The sequence below is a fragment of the Vombatus ursinus genome, unplaced genomic scaffold, assembly GCF_900497805.2.
Source record: "Vombatus ursinus unplaced genomic scaffold, bare-nosed wombat genome assembly UNPS02014812.1, whole genome shotgun sequence".
NCBI lineage: Eukaryota > Metazoa > Chordata > Mammalia > Diprotodontia > Vombatidae > Vombatus > Vombatus ursinus.
This window is the reverse complement of record NW_020954590.1, coordinates 37260972-37283748: the sequence shown is the minus strand read 5'-3', so window position 1 is coordinate 37283748 and position 22777 is coordinate 37260972. Positions and strand designations below refer to the sequence as shown.

At 38.0% G+C, this 22777-nt stretch overlaps 1 protein-coding gene across 5 annotated transcripts in view; it reads right to left on the bottom strand.

Annotated features, from left to right (window-relative positions):
- LOC114054137 (piezo-type mechanosensitive ion channel component 2) overlaps positions 1–22761 on the bottom strand; it is a 527965-nt gene extending 505204 nt beyond the window's left edge. For all 5 annotated transcript variants that reach the window (XM_027877280.1, XM_027877282.1, XM_027877281.1 and 2 more), the window contains exon 1: positions 22514–22761. In XM_027877280.1, coding sequence (XP_027733081.1) covers positions 22514–22577 — 64 coding nt within the window. In that variant the 5' untranslated portion in view covers positions 22578–22761. The remainder of the gene's footprint in view (positions 1–22513) is intronic.
- Between the last annotated feature and the right edge of the window lie 16 nt (positions 22762–22777).

The window sequence follows — 22777 nt, the reverse complement described above, 5'->3', positions numbered from 1 at the left end:
CAGTGGTCTATCCACTGTGCCACCTAGTTGCCTCTTAAAGAAAAGTAGACTCAAAGTAGAATTCATCATAACTATCTACACAGTCAGTTCACTTAAAATATCTGTATGCACATATCAACCACTCAGCATTGCATAAGTATTCATTATAAGGATGGCTAAAAGAAAAATCACAGTCAATAATTATATCATAACATACTCTAATGGCTTAGACTCATGGAGAAATTATGACCATTGACTTGCTAAGTACCCTATTTTTTTTAATTACCTATTATAAATCATTGCACACAATATACCCAGGGTTCTTTGGAACTTTTCTATATCTCCTACACACATAATCAGAAAGGAAATTTTATGTATATCATGAATAGATTCTGTAGCATTTTTAATTCACATGGAAACTTAGAGTTTGAAGAAATTTATTCTGACCCATACCTGAACAAAATTTCACTTTACAGCATACCCAGGAAGTGGTTCTCTATCCTTAACTTTAAAAGCTAATGAAGGGGAACCCGCCCAGAGTAGCCAATTCTCCTTTTGCATAAGTCTAATTGTTAGTAATTTTTTTTTTTTTTAGGCAATTGGGGCTAAGTGACTTGCCCAGGGTCACAGAGCTAGTAAGTGTCAAGCGGTTGGTCTAAGGCCAGATTTGAACTCAGGTCCTCCTGATTTCAGGGCTGGTGCTCTACCCACTGTGCCACCTAGCTGTCCCACCTAGCTGCCCTTGTTAGTAAATTTTTCCTGATATCAATCCTATCTTTGCCTCTTTGAAATGTGCATCCATTTATCCTAATTCTCTCCTCTAGTGCCAATCTCAATCTATCCCTCTTTAACACCTGAAGGCATTTCTAATACTTCTTGAAGATAGGGAAAAGGATTAGCTTACTTCTTAAGATTCCCTCTAGTCCAATCATTTTCCAATGAGCCAATTACTCATATTGGTACTACAACCATTTGAGATTATCAGATTTTAGGACATGAAACAGGATTTTACCAGTAAATTCACCAAGGCTAGATTTTTAGTTTCTATACTTGTATATAACCTTCCATTCCATTCAGCATTGCACTAAAGCCCTCCAGTAGAATATAAACTGCTTAAAGACAGAGGTTGTTTCATTTTTTTAAATCTCCAGATTTTCAGTGATTAAAAATTGTCAATATTTCAAAAATTATTGAATTGAAGTAAATTCTAAGTGGCCAGGCTAACTGAGTCATACTGTTGCTGGGTAAATCCTTAAAACTTTGATAGCAGTGCTAACTTTAAGAATGCACCATTTTGGGGATTATGTTCTCCCACAGCCCCAAGGTATTTTCAGATCAGACTGAAAGGAGGAAATAATTCACTCCCTTTACATATTCAATAAGGAATTTACTCTGCTTAGCAGGGGCTTCAACTGTGCTTTGCTCAGAAAAACCAGTCACTTCATTAAATTGCCAAATTGTTGTCCAAGTATATCTGAGGAAACTGAGTCACACTTCATTCTAAATAAAGAGGTATGCTTCAGGGCAAATCCTTCTAGTTTTATGAAGCCATGTTTTTATCAAGAAAAAAAGAAAGAACAAAAAACTTGAAAACCAGTATAAAGTGGCTTTATGTCAGACCGGAGCTCCAGCCCAAAGGCATAACTCTTTGAGGGCTCTGGACTCACAACTGTCTCTCATACTCTTTTGAGCAGGGCCAATTTTTCTGAAGTGTTTGGATGCCTCTGCCAGAGCTGACTTTTCATCTGTGATCACATGAACAGACCAGGCTCTCCCACCAAAAAAGACAAGAGACGTGGAGCAGAAAAGGAGCAATTTCCAACTCACTCATTCATTGACTTCCAGTGGCTTTTATTTTGGAAAGAGTCAAAATAAAAGCAATTTCCAGACTCCAGGAAGATAGACAAGCAAAGATTTCAAATGCAACTATATTAAATGGAATCCTCATCTTTCTACCTAAAGTTAAACAGTATGCAACTGTCACTATATTTTTGCTGATCTTTTCTTACTTATTTGTATTTGATGCCTTTACACATGGGGTGGAGACATCAGACAATGACATCCTAGTTCCTAGTATACAATATTTTCTGCTTGCTGTCAATTTGTGTGGAGGTGTGGTGAACCTGTTTCTGGAAATGCATGATGGAAAGGCCTTTTCCCTTCTGGCTTCAGAGCACACACAACTGCATTGGTACAGAAAACCCTTTAATTGGCAACTGAGCCAGAATTGCGTGCATACGAAAGGACTAAACAGAAGAACCATCTCTCTCTTCCCTAGTGTCTAACAAGATAAGCACTACTTGTGTTGCCCTGGGGGAGAACCCCTCCTGAACTGGGCAACACGCTCTCATCATAGCCCCTTTATTTATCCTCTACTGTGTTTCTTTTTTCCTGACCTCAAGCAAATGAGTATCCACCAATGTGAGTGTCCAAGTGCCAATGAGAGAGAGAGATCCATCAAAGACACAAGAGGTCTCACAAGCAACCATTTTCCTAGAGTGGCTGCAGCAGCTACATCCAGTAAGGATTAGGTCCTTCAGAATTATCTGGCTGACACAACCCAGCAAGGAGCCAGCCCAATTAAGCAAGGGAACAACTTAGCCACAAATTCTGCCATCCCCAGAAGTGAACTTAACAGGAACTCTCTAAAGGGAGAAAAGGGCTACCACCCTTGGATAGGGGTGGGGGTGTATCGTAGCACACACTTTGAATCTACCAATACCAGGAACAGTGCAGATATATAGAGAGGAAAATATACCATAGTTTGGGGGGATGATTTTATACTTCCATCCTTGCTGCATCTTTTTTTTTTTTTTACTTTTAGGCAGTTGGGGTTAAGTGACTTGCCCAAAGTCACACAGCTAGTAAGTGTCAAGTGTTTGGTCTGAGGCTGGATTTGAACTCAGGTCCTCCTGACTTCAGGGGCAGTGCTCTATCCACTGCACCACCTAGCTGCCCCCCTTGCTGAACCTTCTAAGTAAATATCTGTTTATGAAAACTAATTGATATTAACTAATTGGTAATCAGGATATTTTAACTTATTGATTGATATTTGGGTAAATACATCAGATTGGGGTGGAGTGGGGGGAGCATGAGTGATAGTACTACAAATCAAAACTCCTTGGGGTCATCCTTAGAACCCAAAGGAGAGTAGAAGCTAGCCACTAGGGATGGAAGGGCATTGGATAGAGTGCTGAGCCTGGAGTCAGGAAGACTTATCTTCATGAAATCAAATCTGGCCTCATACACTAACTAGCTGTGTGATCCTGGCCAAGTCACTTAAGCCTGAGTTCAAATATGGCCCCAGACACAATTTTCAAATCTTCAAAATGAGCTGGAGAAGGAAATGGCAAACCATTCACGTATCTTTGCCAAGAAAACCTCAAATGGAGTCACAAACAGTTGGACACGACTACTGAAAATGGCTGAACAACCACAACAGGGTTTGGAACCCACTGGCTAATCAAAGTGCAAGATTGGAGGGTGAGTCCAGAGTCTGTCCTACACATATAAGTAACTCTCGCTTTCAAAAGCAAAGCAGCTAATACATTCTTGGCTTGTCTATATAAAAATCTCATCTCTCAAAATATCAAGGCAAAATCAGAGAATTGCTATTTTGGAGCTGATTCTCATCAATTAGGAAGAACTGATTGCTAGTGTAGAACTGATTGATGAAGTGACCGTGTCACATTAGAACAAGTGAGAGAAAGGCAGCTAGGTGGCATAATGGATAGAGCTCTGGGACTAGAGTCAGGAAAACCTGAGTTCAAATATGGCCCCAGACTAGTTCTGTGACCTTGAGTGAATCACTTAACCTCTTCTCAGTTTCCTCATCTGAAAACTGAGGATAATAACAGTCTTTACCTCCCAGGGTTGTGACGATAAGATGAGATATTTCCAAAGAGCTTAGCACATACCTGGTACATAGTAAATGCTATATAAAAGCAAACTATAATTATTAGAGAAAGAAAAGCATGTTGACCATCATCTGAAATGCACCAGAGATTTCAAAGAGTCAAGAGCAGGGGTGGGGAACCTGCCACCTCTAGGCCACATGTGTTCTGTGAAGTTTGGATTCAGTCAAAGGGCTGCATTTGAGGACCTAGAGGGCCACATGTGGCCTCAGGGCTATAGGTTTCCCACCCCTGGTCAAAAGAAAGATCAAGTAGGAGCCCAAGTAGGACCTTTTATATAAAAAGAGGGATGGAAAGATCCCAAGAATGAAAACTGAAGACACAAACAGAAACAATTATGTATCAGGGATGGAGGTGGAACTGGAACCCAGGTCTTCTTGATGCTGAGGACGGCATTCAACCTACTTTACTACATGCATTCTACAGTCTAGTTTGTGATAAAGCATCTCAAAATTTGCATTAAATTGAGAAAATAAATTTCTACCAATTAGTTTAAAACTTTTCATAAAGATGAAATTATAGACAATTGAGACAAAAAAGTACAAAGAGAGGCAGCAAATGGAGAATGTGCTATAATAAAAAATTGTGATATGAAGAGGTGCTTTATATGAATGGAGTAGTATTCCATATATAAAGTCAACTTCATTTTAATTCAATAAACATTTATTTCTTTTATTTTAGTTACCTATGGGCCAGGTACTGTGTTAAGCACTGGACATAAAAATAAGAAAAAAAAGACAGCCCCTGTCCTCAAGGAGCTCACAATATCATGGAGGAGAGGGGAGAGAACACACAAAAGGAAGCTGGAAGGAGGAGTCTGTGGGGAAGGGCTCAGAGTAACCATCAAGTTCAAACCAAGCAGAACTGCAGATGGAAAGTGGAGAATGAACTGGAAAGTCCAGATCCCTGCCTAGTGATCTACCCTGCAACCCTCCAGTTACAAGGGAGAGGGGATTGAGGGAGTTAAGAAGGTATTGAGTATCCAAATTGAGTTAAACAGAATGATGAGATTTGCCATGATTGGCTTATCCTGGGAAGGGCATCTTATTCTATGTGCAAACCAGGCAGAACTGAAGTCTAAATGTGATTTTTCCTTACCTGGATCATACCATCATATCCTCCCTTTGTATTTCCTTTTCCATCGAAATTAAGCTCCAGAAGGAGGATAATGTTTCTTTTGTAGTTAACATAGCACTTAGAGCAGTACTAGGCATATGCTAAGTGCTTGCTAAATGGGAATCAAATGCAAGTCTTAATACCCACTAGAAAGTATAAGAATTGATGAGCAAACAATGAATACAAATCAAAGAATTATTAAGAATAAATGGCATGAAGAAAACAAAGTGAGATGAGATGAAATGAGAAGAAAGGTGAAAATTGGAAGGTGCATTAATACAATTGGCTAATTTGTTAATATGTCCAGGAAGGCTAGAAGTCTTGATAGGAGGATAAAGGCACTGGCTTCTGTCAACAGCCCTCAGTTTCCTTTGAAGTCAGAGGCTACCTACCTATAAACAGTAGAATAAGAACAGGCACAGCCCAGGCCTCTAAGATGGTGTCCTTAAAATAATCATTATACTATGACTGGTGATCTGAGGGTATTTACAGGATGGATATTTAGAAAGTCAAGTAAGACCTCTGTGGCAAAGGAATGAGGTTCTGTTGAGTCTGATTACTTAAGTGATTTTTCTTTTGTTTCTATATTAGTGTTCCTCTGTGCCAAGTGAACCTGCAAAAAACCCTGGGCTATAAGCTGCCTGATGTCTTAAGCATAGAATATATCAAAGGGCTGGGTGATAATGACTCAATCACAAAATCATCTTTGGCATTGCCTTCAAATCCATTCCCTATTCTCTTGGTCTTGCCTTTGTTGGCAAAGATGCTATCTTCATATCATATTAGTTCAAATATTGGTCACTCTTGAAGCCTTCCCCTTTAAAACACAATCTCTTTTAAAATAACATATGTGTACATATTTATGTATAAGTACATATACATACACACATAGTGGAAAAAATACCATGAATCAAATGCTGCATTTGTATTTTACTTAAGCCAGAATTGGAGGGAAAGTTCAGCTATAATCAGGCCAATACAGCAGTTAATTACATAATACTAAATTTTAGCCTAATAAATAACTAAATGGTAAACCTTATAAAATATGTTTGAGCTGCTAGAACAAGTTTGAGCTGAGATATGAAAAAAAATACTGTCAAATGCATTTTCTGGGGAAGAATAGGAAAAGAAACCTAGAAAGCAGTAAAGCAAAAAAAAAAAGATGAAGAGATAAGAGTGAATGATAAATTAGACATGAATTTCCTCTGTAACACTGCAGTAAATGAAACTACATGCTATTTTAAGACAGTACAGAATGAGACACTGCATCATGGAACAAAAAGTCAACAGTCTTGAATGACTACTGCATTTGTGGTACTACAGGGCACATGTCGAGTTCCCATTAATAGAAAGATCCAGGGGAAAATGGTCAAGTTCAGGGAAGAACAATAAAAATTATTAAAATAATGAACAGAACAACATTTGAGGAAATGTTAGAAATAGTTTACTAATATTGGATTGTAAGTATTAAGAAAACACAATGAGCAAAATATCCTATTTACAAAATACATGAAAAAACCTTCACATATGAGAAGAAATTTATTGCAAGCATCATTTCTGTCATTCTACAAGTATTTATGAAGTACTTACTATTTGCCAAGAACTATGCTAAGTTCCAGGAATATGAAGAAAAAACTAAAATAAAATAAAATATGCAAAAACAATCTCTGCTTTCAAGTAACTTGCATTCTAATGGGAGACAGTTGTTGTTCAGTCACATTCAGTTAAGTCTGACTCTTTTGTGACCCCATAGACCAAAGCACACTAGGCCCTTCTATACTCCACTATCTCTCAAAGTTTATCCAAGTTAATGTTCATTATTTCCATGATACTGTGTACCCATCTTATCCTCTGTCATCCCCTTTTGCTTTTGACTTCAATCTTTCACAATATTAGGATCTTTTCCAATGACTCCCATCTTTGTGGCCAAAGTAATTATGCTTCAGCTTTGGTATTTGACCTTCTGGTGAATATCCTGAATTAATTTCTTTAAGCACTGACTGATTTGATCTCCTTGCTGTCCAAGGGACTGCCAAAAGTCTTCTTCAGCACCACATTTCTAAAGCATAAATTCTGCAGTGCTCAGCTTTCCTTATAGTCTAACTCTCACAGCCTACATTGCTACTATGAAAAAAAACAAAACAAAATATAGCTTTGACTATACAGACCTTTGTCCACAAGGTGATTTCTCTGTTTTTTAGTATGCTATCCAGATTTGCCATAGTTTTCTTTCCAAAGAGCAAGCATCTTTTAATTTCATGGCTGCGGTTGCCATCTGCAGTGATCTTTGAGCCCAAGAATATAGAATCTGACACTGCTTCCATTTCTTCTCCCTCTATTTGTGAAAAAGTGATGGGACCAGTTGCCAAGATCTCCATTTTGTTTTGTTTTTGCTTTCTGTTTTTTTGTTTTTATGTTAAGCTTCAAGCCAGCTTTTATACTCTCTTGTTTCACCTCATCAAGAGGCTTCTTCTCTACTTTCTGTCATCAAACTGGTATAATCTGTATATCTGAGATTGTTGATATTTCTCCCAGCAACCTTAATTCTAGCTTTTGATTCATCCAGCCTGGCATTTTGCATGATATACTCTGCACATAAGTTAAATAAATAAGGTGACAGTATATAGCTTTGTCATATTCCTTTTCCAATCTTAAACCAACCAGCTGATTCATGTTTCATTGTAACTGTTTCTTCTTGACACATATACAGGTTCCTCAGGAGAAAACAAGATATCTTGTACTCCCATCTCTTTGAGGACTTGCCATATTTTGTTCAAACCACCAAACAATTATGCTCATTTCACACACCTGCAAGGTTATGCTTAAGATTCTGTAAGTGAGGCTTCACCAATATGTGAACTGAGAATGGGAGCGAGGCATGCACATAACTAGAAATGTTCATTCATACATACATACATACATACACACATACATACACACATATTCTCTCTGTATATATACACAAACACATGTATATCTGTATGTGTCTATGTATATGTGTATTTGTGTGCATGTGGGTGTGTATTTGTGTGCGTGTGTGTTTTACACAGAAGGTAATATGAGAAGGGAAGGTATTAAGAGTCAGGGAGATCAAGAATATCCTACAGAGAGTGAGACTTGAACTGAATCATATAGAAAGCAAGGGACTCTAAAACATAGAGGTAAGGGGGCAAAGCATTCCAGGTGTGGAGGACATTGCCAAGGTAAGGAAAAAGGGAGACAGAGTATCATGTTTGAGAGACAGAGGAAGAGCAAGTAAGCCAATGAAGCTGTATCATAATGTTTGGAGGAGAGTAAAGTGCAAGGGTACTGGAAAAGTAAGAAGGGGCAGGTCATGGAGAAGATTAAATGTGAAACAGAGGTTCAGCTTGCCTCTTGACTACTTTTAATTAATAATCAGATTTGACAGTTTAATAAAGGAACATATTTACCTGGGTATTTCATTGACCCATAGGATGGCAGAATATATTTGTTTCTGTAAGCAATTGAATAATTACTACTTTAATCTGACTTGTTTGACTGTATTTTGTTACTCAGAAGAAAAGATTATTTGGACTACAATTCCAACCAGGAACTCTCTTCCCTAAACTGTAAATGATATAGAAAATCATCAGATATTTACCATGATTAGACTGACTGGTGCTTTAACTGACTCATTAGGAAATTCCAAAACAGCATCATCAGAAAAATGTGAAATCTCTTAAGATGATGATTTTGAAGACCAACATTCATTAAATTCCATGAAAATCCCAATTACTAATTACTATTTTTAAAACATTAGACTCTTTTTTATTTTTTCTGTATCTATGGTTAAAACTGTCTTCTTGCATAGGCATGAATGTTATAGAAAATAAATTAATTTGTGCTGATTTCACTATAACCGGTACCATTTTTTAAAAAATCATGTACTTTCAAGGGTGCTGCCACAGGGTAACCTTTCACTGATTTGTTTTTATTTCTCAAAACTATATATTAAACAAGATGATTATTTACCACATTATTTAAATCATGTTGTATTTTATGATATTGAACTTGGCTAGAATGAAATTTCAAGATAGTATGTAGATCACTATAAATTATTATCTTCCACTCATAGCTGCAGCTAATGTTAGCACAACAAGGATGGCAGAACAGTTGATGGCAAGGCAGTTGAGTTATATGTGCAACAGATATGAGCTGTGGGCAATAGCCATGAATATTACATAAAGACCTTACCTAGTTTGGGGTTGCTAGAAGCCAACATAATTTAAAAAAAAAAGAAAGGAAAAGCTAATGTCTGATACTCGATACTATTGGTGTAGAACATTGTGGTATTAGAAGAAACAGAAGAGAGACAGGTAGGACTTCATTTAGCAAGTCAGCATATCTACAGAGTTTAAATATCACTGGAAGCCTTTCCCTGTGTGTCATGTGTTCCCCAATTTTGTGTGATTTATAAACAAGGAAACTGAGGCAAATAACAGTTAGGATATTTGGGTGACATATATGTAGTTTGTGGATGTGAAAAAGGAAAGACAGGATAATCAATGGTGGCAGCAGTTCTAGATTTAAGATGTATTAGAGGTTGTACTAACTTCAAACTCTATGATATTATTCTATTCTATATAAGTTTGGGGTCTCTAATATCTGCTGCTTAGAGGTTTCACATGTCTATTCAGATGTGCTTCTGACAAGTGTCTGTCTACACAAATACTGGATATTTAGAAATGTGGGGTCAAAATACTTCATATTGATACAATAGGTATGACCACCAATAGGGGTACTGTGTTTTGATGAATGCCACAAAATATAAAAATCAGGAATATGAGGGTAGTGTAAAGAACTTTACCAAATATACTTCTGAAATCTTTCTCACATCCTTCCCTAGCTCTCTATTCCCACTGTGATTGTTGTTGTTCAGTCATTTCAGTCACGTCTGACTCTTTGTGACCCCATTTGGGGTTTTCTTAGCAAAAATACTGGAGTGATTTGCTATCTCCTTCTCCAGTTAATTTTACAGATGAGACACTGAGGCAAACAGAGCTGAGTGACTTGCCCAGGGTCACACAGTTAATAAATATTTGAGATTGGATTAGAATTCAGGTCTTTCTAACTCCAGAGCCAGCACTCCATCCATTTCACCACCTAGCTGCCCTGAACAAGAATGCATGGTGCAGACTCTCAGACTCTTAAGAAGTTCTGAAGAGAAGGGAGCTCCCTGAGGGCTAGAGTAGTCAAGGAAGAGTTCATGGAGGAGAAGGACCAAGCAAGAATTTGAAGGATTCATGTATTTGCTTCCTTTGAGCATATACATAGTGCCGGTGTAGCAGGTTGGGTGAGGAATATCTAGGGACCAAGGGAAGCTGACCTGAGATAAACATTTCAAATGCATACTCAGAGTGGATTACCTGGCCCTCCTTGAATCAAGTCTGCACTTGTATTGTTGTTGAGTCATTTCAGTCATGTTGGACTCTTCACGACCCCCATTTGAGGTTTTCTTGGCAAAGATACAAGAGAGGTTTATAATGGCAGGTAGGTGGTGCAATGGCTGGCCCTGGAGTCAGTAGACCTGAGTTCAAATCTGGCCTCAGACACATAATACTCACTAGCTGTGGGACTTTGGGCAAGTCACTTAACCCCAATTGCCTCACCAAAAAAAAAAAAAAAAGTTTGCCATTTCCTTCTCCAGCTCATTTTACAGATGAAGAAACTGAGGCAAACAGGGTTAAGTGATTTACTCAGGTTCACACAACTAGTAAGTGTTTGAGGTTGGATTTGAACTCACAAAGATGAGTCTACCTGACTCCAGACCCTGCACTGTATCTATTGAACCACCTAGCTGCCAACTATCATCATCCCCATAAAAGTTCTCATTACTTCCCTGTCTGGAAGTAATAACTTTCTAATAGTTCTTCAAAACGCCACTCTATCTTCTTCAGTTAGTTTTCTTCATATCACTGCAACATTCATCTTTCTGATGAATCAATGAAGTCATGCCACTCCTCTGTTCAGAAATCTTCAGCGGCTCCCTATGCCTTACTGGGCAGCAAGGTGGCACAGTGGATAAAGTACCAGCCCTGGAATCAGGAGTACCTCAGTTCAAATCTGGCACTTACTAACTGTGTGACCCTGGGCAAGTCACTTAACCATATTTGCCTCAGTTCCTCATCTGCAAAATGAGCTAGAGAAGTAAATTGAAAATTACTCTAATATCCTTGCCAAGGCAATCCCAAATGGGGTCACAAAGACTCAGACAAAACTGAAAAATGCTTGAAACATTGCCTGACAAATAAAATTCAAACTTCTTTGTCTAATACTCAAGGTCTTCCACAAATTGATATCATATTAACTTCCTGGCTTTATTCTTGAGTTACTCTTTTCAATCTGAGAAGGGTGCCAACAAAGTCGGACTGCTCTGTCACCAGTACAATGCTTACACCTTTTCAACTCCCTGTCTTTGTGAACATTGTTCCCTGTACCTAGAACATTCTTCCTCCCTATCTTCACTTACTGAATTTCTCCCCATCCCTTAAAATCCACTGAAGTCCTCACTCCTTCATGAAGCCTTCCCGAATTTTTCAAGTTAGTAAGGACCTCACATAATTCTTTGTTGTACACCCTCCTAATGTATTTAATTTATAATACTGCTTATAATCATTGTGGATTTTTCCCTTCTTATTCTCCTACTAAATTTTAACCTAAATGAGGACAAGGGACCATGTCTTATCTTAACTCTTTACCTTCCCAAGTTTCTAGCAACAGGTTCTATAGACAGTATCTTCCTAATGAATGCTTGTTGAATTGAATAGAATATAAAATGTCTCCCCAACTGGACTAATTCCTACTAGTTCTGCAATACAAACCATTCTTTTGTGTTAAAAGTTTTCCAAAACTTTTAAAAGTCATTCTTTTGTGTCAAAAGTTTTCCAAAATAGGGGCAGCTAGATGGCTCAGCGGATAGAGCACCAGCCCTGGTTTCAGGAAGACCTGAGTTCAAATCTGACCTCAGACACTTGACATTTCCTAGCTGTGTGACCCTGGGCAAGTCACTTCATCCCATTGCCTTACCAAAAAAACTAGAAAGAAGTTTTCCAAAATAACTGGAAAATCAAGCAAAATTTCTGGATTTTAAATGTTAGCAGAACCTTTAACATCTCTTCCTGATGGACATAGGGAAATTGGGATAGAGGATCATAGAAGAAATTTTAGGGCAAAGCAAGGAGATTGCCTTTTTCCAATAGGGAATTACACACGATGAGTATTTTAATACATATATAACTTAACATTTAACATTGGGTAGATTATCATTAGAATGAGACTGCTATTTATATAGAATAGAAGATCAGGTTTCCAAAGAACATAATTTAGGAAATGCTCTGCTAACACATCTTCAGAAAGCCTTTGTTAAGATGTGTCCTTTGGGAAAATTCAATAAACAATTATTTCAACCAAAATATTCTATTTTCAGTGATTATTCATTGGTTAAAAACACTTTTTTCATTTGATATTATGGTAACATGTTAAGGTAAAAATACCCATTAACACATTAGTAGGGATTATGAATGCAAAGAGTATTTCTTTTTTGGTTTTGTCTTCCCCCACCCTAGCATGGTTCTTGGCACAGAGAAGGCAATTAATATGTGCTTACTGATTGACTGGTTTGTTGGATTAGCTAGGTGACACCTAAGTAGGGAATAAGTCAGAGAACAGTTGTTTCATTTTTGTTTATTTGTTTTTTTTCTTTCATTTGAGAAGGGCTGAGAGGAAAAGGAATAGTTCTACATTGCAACTCCAGGCCATAAGGGGAGTTATTTTGACTTAAAGCTAGGTGAATGTGAGCTAATAGAGAAGAGGTGGGGGGAGGGGTGCTACCTAAAAAGTTTGAGAAAGACCAGAGGACAAATAACCTTTTTTTCATCATTCAAGGATACAATAAAATTTCATAATCTAAATTCAGAGTAATGAAGATTCAAGCAGGGGTACAAATTTTGGTGACCTTTTGAAAAATATTTCAAAGAAATGAATATATCTTTAAAAATTATACATACAGACAAGTATAGAAATTAAAAGCCACCCTTAACCCTTCTTTATAGGGTTTTGAAATTCTTGGGAGAATAGAATTAATCAATCAAAAAGAGTTTCTCTAATGTCTACCAGTTTTATAGCAATAATAACTTAACTCGTAACATTTTATATAGTGATTTATGTATCATAACCCTATACAATGGGTAATGAGAGTTTCCTAACTCCCATTTTAAAGATAAATAAAATTTCAAGAAATTAAATGATTGTCCATGGTAACTCAGTTAGTAAGTGGTAAAGCTAGGTCTCACACCCAGTTTTTTGTTTGTTTGTTTGTTTGTTTAACTCCAAGCTGAGAAACTGTGATAACATATGTAAAATGTTTTTCTTTTCTTTTTAGAGGCAATCAGGGTTAAGTGACTTGTCTAGGGTCACAAACAAGTAAGTGTCTGAGGCTGGATTTGAACTCAGATCTTCCTGACTCCAGGGCCAATGTTCTATCCACTATGCCACCTAACTGCCTGCTTAAAGTGTTTTGTTTTGTTTTTTTAACCTCAAAGCACCATCTAAAATGTGAGTTGTAGAATAGAGATCAGAAAATCAAATGAATTCAATATCTAAAGTCAAAGCAACAATATAGATGTGCAAGGAGATTTGGTAAGTAGTCATTAAAGTCCCTTACAGCTTCAACTTATGATACCAGGATCCTATGTTATCTACTCATTGAAATTACCTACTTCACAACTAATGGATTTTCTTGAAAAAATTCTCAACCACAGGGATTGTTATTATTCCTTTATTTTCTATAGAAATTCTAGGATACCCATAGTATCCAGTGTCTTCACTACCCTAAGAACTTCCCAGAAAACACCGTAGAGTGATTTTCATGGCTTCCTTGTTGATCATGCATCTAAGAATTCTCAGGTATTGAATTTTCTTCAGGATTTCCATTTCTTAGAAGAGAAATGTATTTAAAATTAATATACTAATGCAAGAGTAATAACTGTTCTTCCAACCAGTTTTACTGCTGTCCAGGTTATTCCACAAGGAGAACAAAATACTTCATTTCTCAGCTACAGGCATTTTCTCTGGCTGTTCCCTATGCCTAGAAAGTTCTCTCTCTTCTCTCCACCTCCTGACCTTCTAGTGTTCTTTAAATCCCAATTAAAGTTCATCTTCTACAGAAGTCTTCCCCAACTCCTCTTAATTCCAGTACCTTCCCTCTGTAAATTACTTCCTACTCATCCTTATAAAGCCTGCTTTGTATATATTTGTTTACATGTTATCCACCCCCCCCATTAGATTGTGTGTAATGTTACTCCTTGAGCACAGGGATTGTCTTTTGCCTTTTTTTTTTAATTCCCAGTGCTTAGCACAGTGCCTGGCCCATAGTTGGTGCTTAATAAATGTTAATTGATTGATTTCACAACAGGATAATCATTAGCAACCCACAGCTATATTAAACTAGGAAATGCCAAACATAGAGAATATAATCAGTGCTAGAACTGTACAGAAAGAGATTGGGTTCATTGTGAGAATTAGGGAAGGTCAAGGTTTAGAAAGTTGGTAATCTTTAGGTTCATGTCTCAACATGATACAACTCAATGAAGATTTGAAATGTGGCATCCAACATCTCTCTTCCCTTGCCTTTCTTCCCTTCCCTTGTCATTCTCCCTACATCTAGAAGACAAAGTGAAGCGTATGATAAATAAAGCCTTTGTCCAAAACCTTAATTATTTTGCTTAATAATATAGTATCCTACTTGAAACTACCTGGTTAATGAAATTAATTTTCTACTTAGTTACATGAATGAATGAATGAATGAATGAACGAATGAATGAATGAAAAAATTATTAAGTATTTACTATATTCTAACCATTGTACTAAGATTTGGCACCAAAATACAAAAGCAAATAGTACCTGTGGCAGTGGTGGCCAGATTTGGGCATTTTATAAAAAATAGTGTCATAAAACACAATGACTTAACTCTTATCTTCAGTACAGTTTAAAAAATTCAAAGACTCATGAAAAACTAATAAAATCACTGCTGTCTATAATATAAAAATTCTTATTATTGATACTTAAACTTAATTACAGTTATTTCTCTGAAGGAGTCAATGAGTATTTATTAAGCTCAGTGCCAGGCTATGCTAATAAGCAATGGGGATTAAAAGGAAATGTAAAAGACAGTCCTGACTCTCAAGGACTTCACACTCTAATGGGGGAGTCAACATGCAAACAATTATATATAAACAAGTTACACAAAGAAGATAAATAGGAAACAATCAACAGAGGGAAGGAGCTTAAATTCAGAGATTGGGAAAGACTTCCTGTAAAAGATGGGATTTCAGCTAAGACTTTAAGGAAGCCATCGAAGACAGGAGGTGGAACTAGGAAAAGAAGAGCATTGCAGGCATAGGAGACAGACAATGAAAATATCTGGAGCCAGAGAGGGACTGTCTTGTCTGAGGAGTAGCAAAGTGATCAGTGTCACTGGATTGTATATGGGAGTGATGGTGTAAGGTGTAAGAAGGTTAGAAAGATCGATCCAGGCTATGTTATGAAGGGTTTTGAACAACAGACAATTTCCTATCTTATCCTGGAGGTGATAGGGAGTCACTGAAGTTTATCAAGTAAAGGGGGTGACCTGTTTCAACTTGAGCTTTAGCAAAATCACTGGCAGTGTCTGAGTGGAAGATAGAATGGACTGGGGAGAAGCTCATGGCAAGCCAACCCACCAGCAGAGTACTGCAAGAGTCCAAGTGTGAGGAGATGAGAGCATGCACCAAGAGGTGGCAGTATCAGAAGAGAAAAGGAGGAATATTCAAGAGATATTACAAAGGTGAACTTGACAGGCCTTGGCAACAGAGTGTATATGAGGGGTGGGAGATAGCGAGTAATTGAGGATGACACCTAGGTTGTGAATTTGTGTGATTAAAAGAATGGTGTTGCCCTCTATGGTAATGGAGAAGATAGGAGTTAGGGAAAGGTATAGGAGGAAAGAGAATAAGTTTAGTGTTGAACATGTTAAGTTTAAGATGGCTACAGCACATTTATTTCAAGATGTCTTTAGGCAGTCTGGAGATGCAAAACTGGAGGTCAGCAGAGAGGTTAGGAATAGATAAGTAGGTACGAAAATTGTTAGCATAGAAATGATCATTGAACAAGTGAAATTAGCAATTGAAATAGTATAAAAGGAAAATCAAAGAGGGCAGGACAGACCCTGGACTTGTGGGATACCCACAGTTAAAGAAGATATCAGATCAAATGAAAAAGGAAAATTTGCTCATTTCAAGACTAAAATGAAGGCACATCAGAAAAATCTTATGGACATGCCACTTCAGAATCAGAAAAAATAAAAGTCAGTATCATTTCATGTGCAATGAAATAAGAAGACAAAAGAGTAGAGATGGAAATTAGTTGACTGGTGATAAAAAGTACCCCCCTCGAAATCCTCCTCCCAAATGGCTATTCTGGTTTATTTATTTCTTTTAACATATTACCTGGAAATAAAGTTCACATAATTGAAGTCAACCTTTTGAAGTTTTTTCTCATTTTATTGTAAACTTCATAATTTGAAAACAAGCGTTTCCATATTCAAAGAACAAGAAAGAGGTGCATAATGAGAACTTCTGAGACATGACATAACATGATTTGTTTTACTTGATAATACATATTTGTTTAAAGGAAATTTGGCTAGAAAGTAGACATATATTCAGGAAAAAAAGCAGAAGGCATAAATAAGGTCAATTTATTCCAGAACCAATGTTAATGGATCTCATAGTATGTGGGGTTGGGGTAGTGTAAGTATAAAGTGTAAGAAGACCAGAAAGTGTGGGATGAGAGCAAAGGTGGTGAAGGCCTTTGAACACAAAACAGAGCATTTTATAATTGATCCTGTAAGTGATAAAGTAAGGTCTATTTTGGAACAAAATAATCAATATTTGGTTGTTCCCAAATATTATTAATTTAAAAGTTTGAAAACAGAAAACAATTATATACACATATGAGTAAGTATGTGGTATGTAAGTAAGAGTAAATATTGTGTAATGGCGTGGGGGAAGAGATCAACTTTAGATTTGGGAAGGAATGGATTCAAGTCCTATCTCTGACACACACTAGCTATGTGACCATGGGCTAGTAGTCTCTTAATCTCTCATTTTTCCCAGACAACTTTTAAGACTCTAAATTACAGAAGAGATATAGATCAGTATTTGTAGAGAGGATTTGGAAGCTAGGAGTTTCACATACTGACGAAATCCCAAGTCTCCCCTACTGTAATGAACATGGAAGAAGGAGGGGAGGGGAAGTGAAAAAGTTAATGTAAATGTCTCAAGCGAATAAATCTAGACATGATCATTCTTTATAGTGACACCTAAGTAGGCATATTAGAAACAAACACATTTGATACTAGTGGATAATCATATCAAGTCTTTTCTTCTGATGACTTGAAATGTGCTATAAAATATACTTTTAAAATGAGCTGTCCTAGAAATTATGGTAGACTTTCTTTTATGTTCTAAACAAGTTCCTAGATAGAAATTTAAGTAAAACTGAAGGAAGTTACAGAAAATTATTACACTTGCAAGGCTATTCATATATAGGCAGTTTTTTTTTTGTTTATTTTACCTGATTATTCTTACAGTTCTTTTGTTATTTCTTCTGTGTTGGTTGGATCACAATACCAATGATGTAGCTTCATTGGCTCTATCTCCTCTGGATCAATATTCTATGACCTCAGGTGAACTATTCCCTTACTATCCTTAGTAATGAAAGTGATTAAGCAAGAGAGTATTATTGATAGTTCAGGTGAAAAACTATATATAGATAACTAGAAACTGGTCTACATAAGAGGTGGTGGAGGGTGAAGGAACAAGCATTTTTATAATGCTTACTATGTGGCAGGCACTGTGCTAAGCACCTTTTACAAATGCTATCTCATTTGATCCTCACAACAACCCTGGGAAGTAGGTGCTATTATTATCCCAATTAAAAATTGAGGAAACTGAGGCAAACAAAGATTAAGTGACTTGCCAAGGTCACAGAGCAAGTAAGAATCTGAGATTGGATTTTAACTCAGGTACTCCTGACTCCAGACCCAGCACCAGCATTGGTCTCAGAAGATCAAGTGAGTTCAGGCAGATAAGCACAAATCTCTCACAGACACAAGAAAAACAACTTTGAGTAAGAGCTAGACTGACATGGGTCAGTAGCTTTTTATATGAAGGGCAGGATTATAAATTGTATATAACTGATAATTATACAAACTTTAGTTGGGGAAGGGAGGCTGCAGCTGTTCAAGGTATCTGAGTATGAAGTCTGAAACTTTTTACATATTGGTATCTCCACCCTGCCCCCCTTAGATTACATCAATATCTTTTTTTTCTTTTTTTTTTTTTTAAAGAAAGACAGAAGTATAAAGGCCTGAGTCCTAGTCTTTGTTCTGTCACTAACGAAATAGTTGCCTTTTCTGGAGTAAATCATTTCTCTTCTTGAGGCCTCAATTTCTTTGTGTATAAATTTTAATAGATGGAAGAGATTACATTTAAGGTCCCTTTTGGCTGTAAGGTACTAAGTTAAGATTCTAATTTAAGCTAACTTTTAGATGATTTTTCTGTCTGAAATTTTATAATAAAGCACTTACAGTGTATCATTTATAATGGAGAGGTAATATTTTGCTTCCAACATGCTAAATTGTAAAGAACATAATCACATTGTGATTCTGCCTCACAGGGAAAAGCAGTGTGGCCACTTAGCTGTTTTCTGTGTTAGGAAGTCCTGGGTTCCTATCTCTCCTCTGAAACATAAGAGTCATGTCACCCTGAGTGGCAGTCACCGAATCTCCTAGTGACTCTGGTATCTCTTTAAGACTATAAATTGAAGGATCTACATTGCTAGAGAAAGTGTCCTTCCTTGGACTGCCCTTGATAAAAAATAATTATAGGTCTGGACCAAATATGTATATAGCAAGAGCTACATATCATGTAAATAAGGAAGATGATCTTACCTAAATTTATCTGAAAACCTGTGTGAAAGGAAAAAGGGGAGCTAGGGGAGTCTTCAAGCATGCTTAACAAAATAGCTGGGTTTTTCCTCATTTGGTACTTAGAAGGGAAAAATTAAAACCTGTTTCTGCACAGATTTTCAATACTACCCATTAAAGAGGTTGATTTAAAGGTGAGATTAGTATGGTTCTGAAAATATTTGGCTTTGCTGCCTGTTTTGCCCAGATGTAAAAATAGACAGCTAAAATGTAAAATCGATTCTAATAGCAAACAGATCATTGCAACATCTCTGCCTAGGATATTAGGGGAAACCTGAATGTTTGATTTAGTGGCACTTCGGGAGTAGGTGGAACCAAAATCTCTACAATAACCTTGAAAATCTGTTCTTGCTCCACTCCCCGTACAAGTTAAGCCTTTAAAATAAGGATGCACAATGCACCCCCCAAAAAACCCCCAATAATAACAATATATGAACACAACGATTAGCGTGAATGTTTAATTTTGTAGTTAGTCACTTCATTACCCTCAAATGCTGATCGAAGGTGAGCAGTTGCAGACAGATCTACCAGTCCCTTTAGTAGCGCACCTACGGGGTTCAGGTTAGGTCCAGACACTTATTCAGCGCCACTCTTTCAGGATCTCCCAGTGTTCAACTATGTTACCCCACCCCCTTCGGCTCACCCCCAAAGAAATGCTCGTAGGAGTGCCTTCCAGTGACTCAGCTGAGAATGCTGCCCCCCGCCCCCTTCAGCCCAGTCCCGCCCCTGGCAGCGGAGATAAAGGAAGCATTGCTGAAGGCTCTTTGCCCTATCAGGGGCAGTAGTGGACGAGTGTTGTGTGGAGGATTGGAAAGCGGAGGTGGGTGGAGAAGGAACAAGCAGAGAAACATCTGTGCATAAGCACCGGGTTGTACATACCCTGGGAAAGCCAGAAGAGGCTCAAGGAGAGGGAAGTGGGTGGCTCTTTTGAAATTGCTATCAGTTTTCCAAGCTTTCATCTCAGTTGTAAGGCCAGGGTCTCAGAGCTGTCCAGAGGATACTCCTGCCGCCGCCCCCTGGCAGTGTATCTACGCCCTTCTGCAGCCCAGAAACCGAGGCAAAGGGAAACCGCAGGCTGAGGAGCATCAGCTAGTCAGGCACCCCACCTACCAAGCGTGCAAATCCGTAGGTACTTTCCACAAAGGTCGCTCTGAGAGCCACAGAGCGCAGATTCACTCAGTGTCTGCTCTAACTCCTAGGACAAGTTCACTGCCCTATTTGCCAGAGCTTGGGGAAAGGGGAAAAGGAGATGGTTGAGAGCTTTTCTCCCAGGCAGGCTCTTTCCTCAGAGGCACTTAAACAAGCCAGAGGTCATTATCCCAGAATCTCTTTCCTTGCTTCATGCAAAGTTTCTTTAACTGTGTTTCCAAACGCAATGCAGACTAGAGAGAAAGATAATCAATACTATGATCAATAGACAGAAATTCTGGATCACTTAGGCCCTCAAAACAAGATCGTATGGATTGAAGACCCTTATGCCCATGTTAATTAACATCCCTTTACCTGAAAAGGCGAAAACTTTGAGAGAAGAGAACAGTGACAGATTCTGTGTCAAAGCAAGGGGCTTTTCCTGCGAGGTGGTAGCTCAAATAATTAATTCCACCTTGTTGCAAAGTGCCCAGAGCAAATATTGCGTCCTCTTACTGAACAATATAAAACATACTCCAACAGTCACAGAAAAAAAAAGAGAGAGGAAAAAGAGACTGATTAGGGAGAAGTGTGAGGAAAATTAAGGTAGAAGCAGTTTTTAGTAAATTTACTCTCCTTTCCTCAAGAAATTATCTCCTAATCCTCTTCCCCCTATACATATACCCATAACCCCCCCCCCCCCCCCGCACACACCCAAGAAACCTGAGTCAGAATTTTTTTCTAGCAATGTGATGCGGGTCAGTTTGTGTGTGTGTGTGTGTGTGTGTGTGTGTGTGTGTGTGTATGTTTGTAACAAAACAGAAGAAAGTAAAAAAGCAAGGTCTTAATTCCTTGGATTCTGAAAACTTCAACCTTTCCCTCTCCACTACCTCCACACATTCTACAGAAAAAACAAAAAGATGAAAAAAAAGTTTGTCAAAGCCCATATCATACTCATCATCATCATCTCAAAGTAATTAGTGAAACTATTCAGAAGAAAAGAGATCTAAGCAAAGCTTTGTTGTCTGTCAATCAGACTGATATGAAATCTGAAGAAACTGACCAGCACTGAAAATAAATGGTCTTAGTGCAAAGAAGGAACTGGTGACTCCTGAAGAATTCCAGGAGGTTCCTGGGATCCTGCTTTCTAGGAGCTTTCCCAGGTTGTCAGGAAAATGCTTACTACCCTCCAACACTCAGGGCAATTGAAGTTTATAATTCTTGAAGTAGTGGGATGAACCTCAATCACTGCTCTTTTATTCCACTACTCACCCAAATTCCTGAAACAAACACAAACAAAACTTGAAAAGAACTGATGTGATCTTGATGCATTTGTCTCTGGCAGAACAATGACATTCAGAAAGTCTACTATCTTCCCATTAGAAAATATTTGTTATTTAAAATGCAATAGCTTCTTAAAGTTTTTTACCTGCCTCACTAGCCCAATCGATTTCTATATCAGAATTTTAGTTTGGAGGAGAAAACACATCTCTATCAACCATTAGTTGACTGACTGGAGGGGTTACAATTCAATACAACACCATTACTGCATCATAGAAGACAGAAACTCTCCCCAGAACAGGAGACTCTGATTTTTTTTCAAAGATGAAGCATGATTTCCTTTAAGAGGTGGTACCATCTATATCGGAATAGTTAAAGATTTGGTACTGCTGCATTTACAAAGCTTCCCTTAGAGAAAATGCGAGGTTTAGAGTACAACTCCGTATCTCCTTTATACCCAACATAGCACACACACATTCCACTTTCTGTTCTCTGTGGGGCTCAGGTTTTTTCAATTTTTTGTAGGGAACTTGGGTAAGTAAGAGGGTAGACCACATGCATGTTATTATTGATGTTATCCCTGGGCAAATAGAAGCCTTTAGAAAAGGATGAAAATCTACAAGGCAATATTGTCACTTTTGTCTTTAACCCTACTGGATTTCCATCCTGTGTGCTAGAAGCCAGTATTCCATGATATAAAATCTACGTGTTATTGACTCTAAAAGATCCTAGGCACAAAATATCAAACTTGGCCGTTCAAAATCCTCAACCAGAAAGTTTAAGAGAAAGTAAAGTGGAACCCGGATTCTGCCAGTTCGGAAGGTAGAAAGTCCCAGCTGCAGAACATCTGGGCTGGGGACATGTTAATAATGACAGTTGCTTCCCCAAATCCAACCCTTGCGAAATAAAGTTCTCAGAACGACCCACAATCTCTTATCTGCAAGACCACCGGTGGTGGTCAAGAATATATGAATGTCACCCCCCCCCCCCCAAGAAGTACACACTTCTTCCTAGTCCCCATCCCGCAAACAATGCTCAAGGATTTACTTACCAACTGCCAGGCAGACAGGGAGCAGAAGCCTGAAGATCAGTCCACAGACCACTTCTGAGGCCATCGCTTCGGGGGCACTTCTGACAGGAACCCGGGAACCAGGCGGCGACAACAGTAAGAACACAAAGCTAAGCTAAGTCACTGCCCCGAGGACAGTCCCATGACAGTCTAGGTGGTCCTGCCTGATACTGATCTCATTTGGTCAAACATCCTCTCTCTCTCTCTCTCTCTCTCTCTCTCTCTCTCTCTCTCTCTCTCTCTCTC